The sequence below is a fragment of the Lepidothrix coronata genome, unplaced genomic scaffold (genome assembly GCF_001604755.1).
Source record: "Lepidothrix coronata isolate B3197 unplaced genomic scaffold, Lepidothrix_coronata-1.0 Scaffold7, whole genome shotgun sequence".
Classification (NCBI taxonomy): domain Eukaryota; kingdom Metazoa; phylum Chordata; class Aves; order Passeriformes; family Pipridae; genus Lepidothrix; species Lepidothrix coronata.
In genome coordinates this window covers 5,550,017-5,562,820 of record NW_016690187.1, presented here as the reverse complement: position 1 = coordinate 5,562,820, position 12,804 = coordinate 5,550,017, and the positions used below count along the sequence as shown (strand labels likewise).

The following is a 12,804-nucleotide window of genomic DNA, read 5'->3' as shown; positions in this document are numbered from 1 at the left end:
CAAGACAAATCTCTCAATTATGATTCTGAGCACATCAGCTGCAACTACCATGGATGGAAACAACTGCTAATGGTCACATGACAGGCCTGACTGTGAAACACTCTTTGCAAGAGTTCAGTTCTGGCAATAAGCCTTTTCAGAGGGACTGAATACTCCAGGTTTTTTCTTAGGAAGAGAAACTGCTGCAAGTATTTTCTCAAAACAACCAGAGAAGACAGTAACCAAACAGAAGAAAAGTGATCCGTGCTCTGATTTTCACATAATCAAAAAAATCCCATACCCTGAATTGGGGTTTATTTTTGGATGTTCACAAAGTAAAGTTTGCCATAGCTGCTAGACCAATTTTGAGACCAAAACAGTTATGATCAACAAGACAATACTCCCATGCTGTCCTCACCCAAGAAAACTCATACAGAAAGAGGTGGAAGACTGCTCAAGGCAGTCTAATGTTTTGGAGAATCTAGAAATTTTTAAATTGGGGAAAGTTGCAGTGAAGAGCTTTGCCAAGGACTTGCTGCAAAGCTGCAGGGGATGCCAATAACAGGTTTTGCTGCAGCTCTGCATGATAAGCCAAGTCTCTGACTCTATGACAGAAGGACTGACTGTTCCAAGCAGCAGTGCCTCTGCCCCGTTTGGACATGACTAAAAACTCAGGCACTGCTGGTGACACCTTCCAGTTCTCTGCCTTCCAAGTCAGAGCCAATGCTCATGACAAGAACAGCCTACAAGGAAGGGTTCGGAACAGGATTCTGACCCCCATTAGCAGCAGATACTCATTAGAACAGCATCTTCCAGAATTTGAGAAAGCTTTCTACAACAGTAGAGTGGTCTCCTGTAGAGAAAGGCCAAGACCACAGCAGCAGGAAACTTTTGCATGGAGTGAACTCAAGCAAGACATGGCTGCAGTTAAAGGCACTGATGCATTACCTTTAGTCCAGAAGTCAGCATGCTGACAACTAACATACCACTTCCAGAGAAACATCTGGTCATATTCATTTACTGCTGCATCCTATCTGTTTCAGCACTTCTCCAATGCATTCAGAGATGTCTGAAAATCTCTAAGGCCTTCAAACTGAATTATTAGCAGGTGTCACACTCAATGCCCCGCTTACTGCAATGAAGGACTTCTGCTTCACCCTCAAAAATATTGCCCTTTCTACCAAAGCAAACTTATTCTTACAAGCAGAATAGCACTGGAAGCTAAGTGAGTTTACTCAAAGTCTACTGTAAAAGCAATCAAGCCAAAAGCCTTTTTTCTCCTCAGTCAGTTTAATTAAATGTACTTTTGCCTGTTCACGTCTTACCCACAGACACAGCTATTTATACCATCACTTATAAATAGTTGTGGCTTCTTTTCTCAACTAGATCCTCCTGTTAAAGGTACGGTCAAACTCAGCAGATGGAGGTGAAATCAGCAAGTCAGTAGCAAGCACCAGATCCTTCTCTAGCTAAATCGAAACTGATTAACAAGACAAGCCTTTCAAGCAAATACTGCTGACCAATCATTACCATAGTAAGTAGCAGATTTAATTAATTACCAGAATTCTCATTACTATTTGTGGCAGTCAATGTGTTTCACCTGCCCATGGTTAGCCTTCTAGGGAGAAAACCATCAGGTAGTACTTCCAACCTAAGCTGGAAGGAGTCTAAAGACAGCATCTGGTCCATGCACAAGAAGCCCAGTAACTGCAATGATTCACCCCCACAATATGACAGATGTTTGACAAGTCAAGAGTCAGCATAAACTGAAATTGTTTCCCCTGCGTTCACACAATGCTTTTTGAGTTTATTCACTCATCCTTCAAATATTAAAAAAAAACAACCAAAAAAACAAACAAACAAACAAAAAAACCCTATCATGATGTATCTAAAAACAAAGGTCAGAGAAGCCCAGAAAACAGACAATTTTTTAGATTGTTTGGCCTACAAATCATTCAAAAGAATTACCTGGCTCTTCCCCTCCATGATTTCTTTGAGGCGTTTTAAAACAGTGCTGAGGCTTCTTAACTGAACTGCTGTTCGAGGATCATGACCTCCAAGAGGTGGTTCTACTTTCCTTCGATTGTCTGAAAGGGAAGAGAGAGTAGTACTTATTTCTTTCATGATACACCAATATCCACATCACAAAATCCCATTAGAGGGAAAAATGTTCACTTATATATTACATTACATGTATTACATTACATATATTACATTTTCTAAAGTTACAGTGTGTATCACTTCTTGCCTTTGCACTCTCTTCCCCCAAAAGAAGATTCTGATGCCAGATAGTTTGCTTTGACTGACATTTTAAATACCATCCTCTGTGTTTACAAGAAGCCACCCAAGTTCTCTGAGAACAAAAACATCTTTTAAAGAAGTGATTTTCAACCTACAATAGGAAGCTTGTAGCAGTCTTTTACAAAACACTGAAGTCTCATTTTAAAAATGCCCTCTAGGATATTAATACTTAAAAAAGAATTGCAACAATATTCACATTCATTCTAGGAGTGGTATAAGTCAATGCCTCAACCTAAATTTATTTATAAATTACTACAGTCAATGCCAGGACTCAATTGCTCATTTTCTATTAAAAACAGTAGCTCTGAATAAAATGCACCCAGAAGTTCACATATTTAAGGTTTTTTCTTTGTTTTGGTTTGGTTTTTTCCTAAGAAAAAAGCCAAGTTATTGAGAACTTGTACAGTCATTCTTGATTAACTATAGCAAAGTGACTCCTGAATAAAAAGGTAATGCAGCTAATTTCTTTCCTATAAAACGCTTGACTACTTTGAAGCGTTGCTGTATGACTTACAAATAGGATCCTTCCCTCCAGAAAGATTTGAAAACACAGTTCTCTATTTACTTAAATATTTAAACATTTTCAGAGTCCCTTTTCTACATCAACAACTTTCTGAAGAGTTTAAAGTTTCTTACCAGCCTCGTTGCTCTCCATCTGACTATAGCGTTTTATTTAGCTTGCCCCAGCACAGGAAGAACAGTCATGGCTGCTTTCTGTTTACTGCCTCAGATAGCACTGATGTCAGCGGGAATGCTGACAGCTCTGGCACAAGCCTGTTAACTGTTGCAGTGCAGTAACAACCAGGCTATTGCTTTGTGTGCAAGAGACCAAAACCCTCACTTGCAATGTGACTAAAACCGTGGGAGTCCATGCCTCCTCTTCAGGTTTTTAGTACATATTTTTAGCTAATCAGCCCACGTATAGTTACTATGTACAACAAGAGATTTTTTTTTTTTAAGCAATTCTAGGATGCTTAAACACATTTCTGTGGCCAGACACCTGGAATTTATTTTTTAAAAAAATCAAACAAATAGACTTTCGGGCAATACCAAGGTGAGTATTTTAGGGTGATTAAAGGGTCTTTCATGTTTCAAGAAAACATTGATAATACCATAGAAACCTCTGGTTCCTCCTTACTTCTATCACAAGATCTATGTTGCATTTACTTCCTGGATACTCCTCTGAATTCAAGAGTATCTCCTTTCCAGGAATGCTGCTTCCAATTTTAAGAATTATTATCAGATCTCCTGCCTAACTAGCTACAAATCTTGTCAGGCAGATGACTCCCAAAATACAAACATACACAGCCATGAGGAAATGTCACACTGGTTCTAGATAGCTAAATGCCCTTTTCTCTGTTATATAAAACAACGTCAAAAGGGATTTATCATCTACATGAGAAAAAAACATGCCATCAGCAGTAGCAGCACATGGCTAACCTGTTTATACTAGAGAAGCTGAATGATTCTCAGATTAAAATTCAGTTGGCTCTTTTCCTTCTCAATCATGGGATTTCTCCCTTTCTGGGGCAAAACACATCATATAGCAAGAACAGAAGTTATCGTTCCTGCAATATAGGATGCACTGCGTCTAAAACAACATCCTTACAAGAGAATGTATCAATGTTAGGTTAACTCTTACTCCTCATCACTATTAGAAATACCACAGTCATTTTCTCAGCTAATGCACACATGATTTACAGATGTATACATTCTCAGCATTGCAAACATATTTCCTCATTTCACCATTAAATCTGCAAAACCCATGTTCCCTTCCACAAACACAAACTGTAAGAGCGCTTTTCTTGCTTTGCCCACATCATCATCCCAACTGCCATCAATTGCACATCTTAAGAGATTTCATATCTTCTTTTGATGTGGTCTAAGAGGGTTGCCTACACTTATACATCTAAGTTTTTGATGCTTCTGAGATAGCAAACTCAGTATATGCTACTAAAAGAAATAAAAAACCAAACCCACACACAAAAATCCACACCACCCAAAAAACCCCTAAAAACCCCACACCCCATTACACACAATTCAAGTCACACACAACAAATCAGGTTTTAAAATAAAAGTAAACTTGAATTAAGTGTTATTTAATCTGTTATGACAATCAGATCAGCTCCACAAACTTTTATTTGTCATTGCTGCATCTCAGGCCTTAAGTATAACACACCAACATGACTGTGGAACACATCTTTTCAGGAATACCAGTTTATGCAGCAACTGTGTTTCTTCTATCCATTCCCTTCCCATCTACATGTTCACTGAACATCTCAATATACCAAAGGGACTCCATACAGATTTCCAAATTGACTTATTTCTAACCTATTTATCATTCTTAAGCTAAAAGTTAACTCCTACAGCTACTAAAAAAAAAAGTTCTCCTATTTCAACAGTAGCCCTCATTCTTCCCCTATGTATTCATAGCTGCTGATCTTGGTAAAACCTTTACATCTTCTGAATCATGGAAATATGTTTTTAGAGAGTTTCTTTCGTGACTATATAGTATTTTAGCATTCGTTTTTTACAGTGAATGATAAGGCAAAAACACCACAAGAACTTCTTTGTTGCAACTTAACTACATGACCATACCCTAACACAAAGAGGTACAGAGAGCTTCATAGTTTCAACAATAAAAAAATACCCCTGCCAGGGATGCCACAGTTCTGCTAAAACAAATCAACATGAATTGTTTTTTTAGTCATTTGCTGCCAAAGCATATAATTTCCTATTCAAGTTCACTACCACAGTTCAAATATCACATCTTCCTCAAGTCACTTGCATACAAAGTACTGATATGAAAAGTATGGAAGCTGGCCTTAACTTCATTTTACAACATGTATTTTCATATTCCAAAATCTTTTTTCATTAGAAAAGATGCTCTGATAATAATTAATGCTCTACATGATTCCCAGTAACCACCATATGCTTTCCTCAGGCCTTCTTCCCCTACCATGTGATCACTGGCCATCCCTTACTCCTACTAAGCTCCTTTACAGTTCCCTACTATTGTGACATTATCTCGGTGACAACAGTCTCATTCTCAGACTATTTTGGTTCAATCCAGCACCTTGAAAGCCCTCATCTGACAGCACAGACACACAGAGTCCAACACAACCAGCTGAGCCCTCTGGTACTGTAGAAGTGACATCTGCTCTGCAGCACCCTACTCCAGTACACAAGGATGCAAGAGATTATCCAAGAGAGAGGCCACAGAAGACATTGCAGAGTCTCAGCACTGGTTCTTCATCCACACAATGCTCAGAGCATCTCTGACACAAGCCAGGCACCCACAGCTTGTCCTATTTTCACAAAAGCCAGCAAGGTGCTATTATAATGTTTTTGCGTAAGCAGTCCTGAAGGGAAGCAGACGGTTGAAACCCTACATATTTGATGCTAGGTGGTTTCCTACAAAAGCAACCACCCCTCCATGTTGTTCTGCACTTGCAGTTGTCAGCCAGCACGGTCCCTGAGCAATGAGAGTATCTGCTGCACATACAGGGCAAGCTAATGGACAGATGAGGGGTGAGAGTCAGCATCTTCAGAAGCAATTTCATTCCATCACTGTTTAGAGGCACCAGCAGCAGCCTTTTATTTATTCATTCCTTTCAGTTTGCTTGACATATTATTTAAGATCAAGTAGGCTAGAGACCTTTGTGAAGTACTTAAGACTTTTTTTGCCTACACCTGCTGATGTTACGAAGTATCTGGGTAACGGCAAAGCCTTGAGAGACATTTACAGGTCTGCAGATACAAGACCACAAGAAAACTCAACTAGATTAGACACCTCACTGTCACTGAACTGAGTGGGTGAACCAACCTACCAATCTAGGTGTTTATGTAAATCACATCACTTATTTTCCTACTTTTCATTATTTAGATATAAGAATAATTTCTAAGATTATTTGTGCAGCCCAGCATCAGCGGCAGTAGCAGAAGTAAAATTCTCCTCTTCTCTGTGTTCAGAAATCCTCAAAGACCTGATTATTCAGCACCTTTTAAGGCAAATGAAGGAAAAAAATTATCTTAAGTTTGCTTCAAAAAAGAAAACTAAGCCTGATTTTTGGAGAAAGGCAATGCAAGAATTCTTTTCCTCTTCAAATAAAGTGAGATGGCCTAAAAACTCCCCCAAAATCTCCTCACCAACCCAGTATACTTCTACTTGCATTACACAAAGTTCATGTTTGTTACCAAGGTTATTTGGGGGAAAATACTGAACAGGGAGTCAGGCCACTCAGCGCACAACTTCACAGAAATCTCTTCAAAAATCCAGCAATTCCTGCTTGGTCTAACTTTACTTCTTTCCAGGCTGATTCATCATGACATTTTTCTAAGCATACTTGCAATTCAAATCTAGGGACATGAATGAAGGTCCTGAAAAGGATTTGGAATAATACAGCAACAGTTCCTCCCCTACACCTTAAACTAAGTCTTATTTTCCTGGCTGCCTAATCCCAGCAGAAGTCAACCAGCAAGATTATCTCTGCCTTCTGAATATCAAACAACATACCTCACCTGAAGGTTTCTAACCTCTAATCCCCAGGCAGTTTCCAAGTGATCTACATGAGGTAATTAAAAATAAAGTAGATTGGCATATCAGCCAAGAGCACATGGCTGTACTTGGCACATTCCAGAAAGATCTTTAAAAAAAGCCCAAATCTTAATTGGTTTGCTGGGACAGGCACAACTAAATAGAGCAAAGAGTACTAGAAGGCAAAAAGGAAGATGATAAATGTGTTCAACTAAGCATGCAAGTGACTTAGATGAAAATGTTAGCTATCTCTACTGGACTTTTGCCTGGTTACCAAGACTAGACATCTTTCTAAAAATCCCATATACATTAACAACATTTAAGATCTGATTTGTCTGCACTAGGCACCATACTCTTGGAAATACTGTCTTGCACAGGACTGTTACCCAGCTCAGCAGTTTCCTCAAGGCTATCACAAAGAGCTGACAGGAACCAGGCAGATCTCAAAAGGGACCTCTGAAATCTCCTTCCTAGCTCTTCCCGATCTTCATAAAGCCAATTCACAGCTGCACCTTTAAAATTACATTCAATTCCCATTCCAGCTAACAGATTCAGTATGGCATCTGGCAATAGTTCCAAGGTTAGGTAGAACTGAAAAAAAATACTTAAGCACAACTTCCTATTCAATTCTCCTCAAAACAGCTACAAGCAAAAACCTGCATTTATAACTCCCTTGAAGACAGAAACATCGAATCCATCCAGACTGAGTGCTAAAGTTAGAGGTAGCATGTGGATGTTAAAAAACTGTAATCTCTCAAGACTAAGCAGAAATTTTCAGGATCAAGGTTCAGTGACTTTAAAATGTTGGATGTGTTTTGGCAGTCTTCTGTTCCAGACTGTTTTACAATTGAAAGAGCAGAGCCCCAACAACAGTTTGTCTTGCTGGAACACCAAGAAGGGTGGAGGGAACATGTTTCTGAGGTTAAAGTGCAACCTCACTAACAGAAGCAGCATACCCTCATAATAAATTCTGTTATAAAACTGGACAGTCAATGAACCTTTGCTCACCTCCTTTCACCTCACCCTGAAGCATCCCAGACTGGCTACTACAACACTGCCTTATAGCACAAAGAGCTGAAATTACCCAGAGTTGCAGAAGATCTTCTTTGCAGTTCACCAGTCAGTTGTTTTTTGTAAGGAATCGGTGATCTCAGAGACTGAGCCCTGGTGGGATGCTGAGGACTGGACCAGCCACCACTCAATGCTTGTGGATCACTCTGTCCTGCCTCTGCTCTCTCTGCCGGGGATGAAAGCCTGCCATCATCTAGAGTTGACAAAAAGCAAGAAACCAACTGTTCAGACATGATGAAGAAAACCAATAGTGCATACAAAACTAAAGGTAAAAAAACTCTCACAAATAGAGTGAGATCTGGATCATGATTAAGCATCACAAAACACATAAATTTTCAATTTTAAAAGTACCACAGAAATCATGGAAATAGGAAGGTATTTAGAACTTGTCTGCCAGGCTATTTCAGAAATATCCCTAATGTGAAAAGTGTCTAAAAAACAAAACTGGCAAACATTAATTATTCTTGCTTTATGGAATAGCTACACTTGATTATCAGCTTCTGCCCTGAAAAGAGTTTTTCAGTTATGTTAGTAGCCAGTACTGAGGTGACACTAAAGTTACCATAGCCTTTAATTTCCATCAGCAGATCAAGCATAGACAGGTTCTCATTGATTCTAGTAATGTGTCCATTTCATGTGTTGTTTCAAGGTTGTTTTCCCATTCTGTCAACACAAGACTTTGCTGACTCCAGCTACATTTGCCAGAAACAAACAAGTGAAGCCAATATTGACCACATCTTATGTTCCTTTCAATAAATTAGCAATGACAGGTGCTACTCTACTATGCAAACTAATAGCAGTCATAGCAGATAATTACTTTTCATTCTGCACAAGAAGAGTCTAAACAGATCAGTCTGCTTATGCAAAAAGCTATCTTGGCCCTTTTCCCCTAGCCCAAACACTGCAGCTTAGCAGAGCTGGATAACGAACAGACTAAACAAAAGCAGCTGACCAGTCTGCCATCCCCAGTAGAGGTATGCAGACTTTGCACAAAATCAAGGTGCGTTCAGTCACCACTCTTTGCAGGATATTTCTTTGAAACAAATAAGAAACTCATGAAGTTCTTTTAGAGCCTGCCTACTGAGAACATATTTCGTGATACATACAGCACAAAGGCCAAAATTAATTAGTACTTTTTGATATACAAAACTTTCACAATATTTCAGACCTCTTAATGGGGAACACCTAAGCCATGGAAATTAAGTGTGGACTTTCTGTAAATACATTGCTTTATTGCAGCTCAGGTGTCACCCAGCTGAAGGGAGAAGATGCACAGGAAGGTGAGGGACGGAGCAAGTGGGACAAGAACTTGCATTGGAAGGACAAGCAAGCATTTTGCTCATACAGGCTGGCAGAGAGTTACTCCTTGCAGCCCAAGAAAACCTCACATAAGCAAAGGGAATTCTGATGTCAAGCTAAGAATCTATACAATGCTATCTGCTAACTGGCTTGTCTTGACTTTCATGGGCAGACACAGATTTCTAGCTGCAAGATGCCAGCTACCTTCTCCCATAGCAAAGCTCTACTATGTCACCTAAAATCAAAATCCAACATTTCTCGAAAAAGAACTGACTCACCATCAGCCATCTGATATTACACTCTTATATTCAGAGGTGTTTTTACAAGTTTATGTGGCAGCAGAGGGCACAAACAGCTCACACACACACAGTCCCCCAGCCCTCACCTTTGCTGAAACGGAAGAGATTTACAAAAGAACTGTAGGCTGATTTAAAAGGAGGCTCATCCTGGTCAGGAGTCAGTGGTTTGAAGTGAGTGAGATGAGATGGACTGCTGGGAGAATGAGGTAGATCACCGGTAGAGTCCAGTGTCGGAGACCGTTTGTCATCTGCAGCCATTTCACGTGCCCTGGAAAGAGTTCAGCAACACGCATTATACAGGGGTGGTGAAACAGAACCTCTTCAGTCAGCTGAAGATCCTAGAGAGGAGACATTCACCCAACTGACCACAGACATCTGCTATTAGCACAGGTCAAGTGCCAGAGTTAGGAGCCCATGTCCCCTGCCCAGTCACTGACAAGAGATCAACATCTCTGCGGAGAGCAATTCAGAGCACCCAGTTAAACATTCAGAGCAGTGAACAGCCTCTACACTGGCAACACACTCCAGTTGCGGTTTTATGGGAACTTGAAGTTTTCAAACGGAGACTCTGCACACATATCACAACAAAGTTTTAACTTTGACAGCTCTTCTCTTAAGGTTATGACTTCTACAGCCCTTGAAACAATAAAATTGAAGACAGGCATGCCTGAGCAAGCACAAGAAAGACCTGTTGTTTGGCCAGCTTAACTTCAGAATGAGAAACAGAATGAACTACAAACAAAAGCAGGACTGAAAGATTAAGCTCAGTGGTAAACTGCTTCTTTCCCCTCCACATTACAATACCGACTGTTGTGCAGGTTACCGGGGAAGCAACCCAGACTGTGGTTTATTTGTTGTCAAATCTACCACCTCCAAACTACCTTGTTTTCGGGAGTTCTATTAAAGGAAAAACAAACAAAAAATCCGAACCACTTTCTGTATGAGGGGAAGCCGTACTTATAAAGCCTATTTACTGTGTACCAAAGCTTTGTTACAGCCAAGAGCCATATTTTCCCACAGCCCATATTCTTCCTCAACAGACACCCAGTTTCTTTCACAATGCCTCACTTAGCCTGCTAGGCTAAGGTGCTGACTACCTTCATTTTGTTTAAGCAAGACTAAGTGAAATGTTTGACATAACAGGAACACGGGGAGCTGATGGAATCTGTGAGTGATTAGTTGACTTCTACCTGTGCCAAGGACCAAAACGCTGTACAAGACAACCTCCCGCTTAGCAGCTGATACACACTCCTTCACGAAAGACCAATTTCCAGTTTCCACAACTGTTCCCTGGAACCAACAGGCATATTTTACTGACTAGAATAGTTTCTTCCAAGTTGTAAGAAGCCACACCAAAAAAAAAAAGAATCTATGCAGTCGAGAGAAAATCCACGTGGTTAGCAACTGACACTGGAAGCGCTAAGAAGTTGCATATGGCTCATGTGGCAAGGTTTGACCACTCCTACAAAGAATGCACAAAAGATAGTATCTGCAAGTCATTCACATGATTTCTCAGAGGACTTCTGCTTGTTGCTCTGCAACATAGCAAGCACCTTTAGCCCAGAGTTTCCCCTGCTATTCACATATCCTTAGGAAAGAAAATGGAGAGGCATCATTCACTAAGTTTCAAGAGAAACTTTGGTCAGGTTCTTCATGTAAGGCTTAGTCTGGAATGCTTCTGCATTCCTGTCCCCTGTAAGGCAGGGTACGTTTTGTTGTTCATACCAGCAATATTATTCAAACAGGTGATTTGAACGTGCCTAAACACCAGGGCTGATGGAAAATTTTCCTTCAAGAGCACATCTTCAGGTAAATTTGGAATTGTTTCTTCAATCTTAAGGCAACTAATAGCTGACTTTTTAAATGCTGAACACACAACAGGGTTGTGCTCACACTACCACATTAAAAGTGCCATTACGAAGCCAACCAGTTTTATAGGAAACTATGTTCATATTTCAGCAACCGACTGTAGCCTGGCAAGACAAAAATAACAAGGAAGTCTCTGAACTTGCATGCAATATATATATATGTGATTACAGAAAAATAAACTCCAGTTTCAAGGGGCAAAAAACACATAGTAATTGCTTCTGTGACAACAGTACTAGTCTAATTAAAACACATTGAAAAGAAGAGCACTGTACTTGGCACTAGTTCCATAAACACCTGGATCTTCTGTGCTACACAACACATTAGCTGCGGAGTGTATCGACGTTTCTTAAAGTGCTTTAGTTCTCCCACTAAATGGAAAACACTCCACTGCACCCCACTGCAAGAAACAGGGAAACAGTCACTTATTTGTGTATTAAGGGAAATCAGAAAGCAAGGTGCACATATTGGTCAACAGGCAGAAAACCAGAGTAATATCACCTCACCAACAGTTATGGGGAACGCATCTAAACCCGCCTGAGGCTGCAGCTTCAGCAATCACCGGGTCATCACCGATACAACACAGAGCGCAAGCAGGGCTGTGAGCCTCCACACACCTCCAGCTGCTACATCCAGACCAGATCCGCGACATCCCGGGTCCCACAAAACTGACCACAACCGCCCGGTGCCGGAAGGGTCCGGCCCCTTCTTGTGACACGGACGCCACTCCCGGGCACCCGGATAACACACCCCGGGTGCACCAGCTAAACTCCCGCAATTCTCACGGAGCTGCGCGACACACGCGCTTCCCTCCCAACCTCCGCCCGGCTGCCCCGCTCCCCCTGCGAGGGGCACACCCCTGCCCTCCGCCGGGGATGGCACACGCGGGGGTCACCTGCCACGGGACGGGGAGAGAGCGGCAGGAAGCGATCCCCGGAGCGCCGCCGGCAGCCGCCACCGGGGCCGGGCCGGGAGCCCGGAAAGGGCTCACGCAGCAGGGGAACCACCGCTGCTGGCCCGGGCGGCACCGCGCGGCCCTCGGCGGGCTGCGCTCACCTGCTGCCCGCGGGTCCGGTGCCGGTGCTGGTGTCGATCCGGTGCCGGTGTCAGTGCCGGTCCCGGCGTCGGTGTCAGTCCTGGTGCTGGAGCGGGGCACGGGCTGGGGCGGCACCGCCGCTCTTCCCTCACCGCCCGGCCCCGCCCGGCCCCGGCAACGCCGCCAGCCCCGACCAATCGCCCGCCGACCGCGCCGCACCCGCACAGGCATCGCCAATCGAAGCCTCGCGCGCTCCGCCCGCGGCCCGGCCCCGCGCTCCGCCCCCCGCCCCGCCTCGGGAGCCGCTGGAAGTGGGGGGAGCTCGCGTGACCCCCGGGAAATCATAACATATCATATGTATCTTTAATATTCCGTTCTATTCCACTCTCTCCCCGGGATTCCCGCCTGGTCCCGCT

General features: G+C 42.3%; 1 protein-coding gene across 4 annotated transcripts in view; it reads right to left on the bottom strand.

Annotated features, from left to right (window-relative positions):
• The window catches only part of PIKFYVE (phosphoinositide kinase, FYVE-type zinc finger containing), a 65,247-nt gene extending 52,692 nt beyond the window's left edge, over positions 1 to 12,555 (bottom strand). For all 4 annotated transcript variants that reach the window (XR_001878038.1, XM_017834929.1, XM_017834938.1 and 1 more), the window contains exons 1-4: positions 12,409 to 12,555; positions 9,573 to 9,754; positions 7,902 to 8,081; positions 1,948 to 2,066 (exon numbers count right to left, since the gene is read on the bottom strand). Coding sequence is in view for 3 of the 4 variants with exons in the window: in XM_017834929.1 (XP_017690418.1) it covers positions 1,948 to 2,066; positions 7,902 to 8,081; positions 9,573 to 9,744 (471 nt within the window). In the remaining variant the exon portion in view is untranslated. The remainder of the gene's footprint in view (positions 1 to 1,947; positions 2,067 to 7,901; positions 8,082 to 9,572; positions 9,755 to 12,408) is intronic.
• Positions 12,556 to 12,804: the final 249 nt, after the last annotated feature.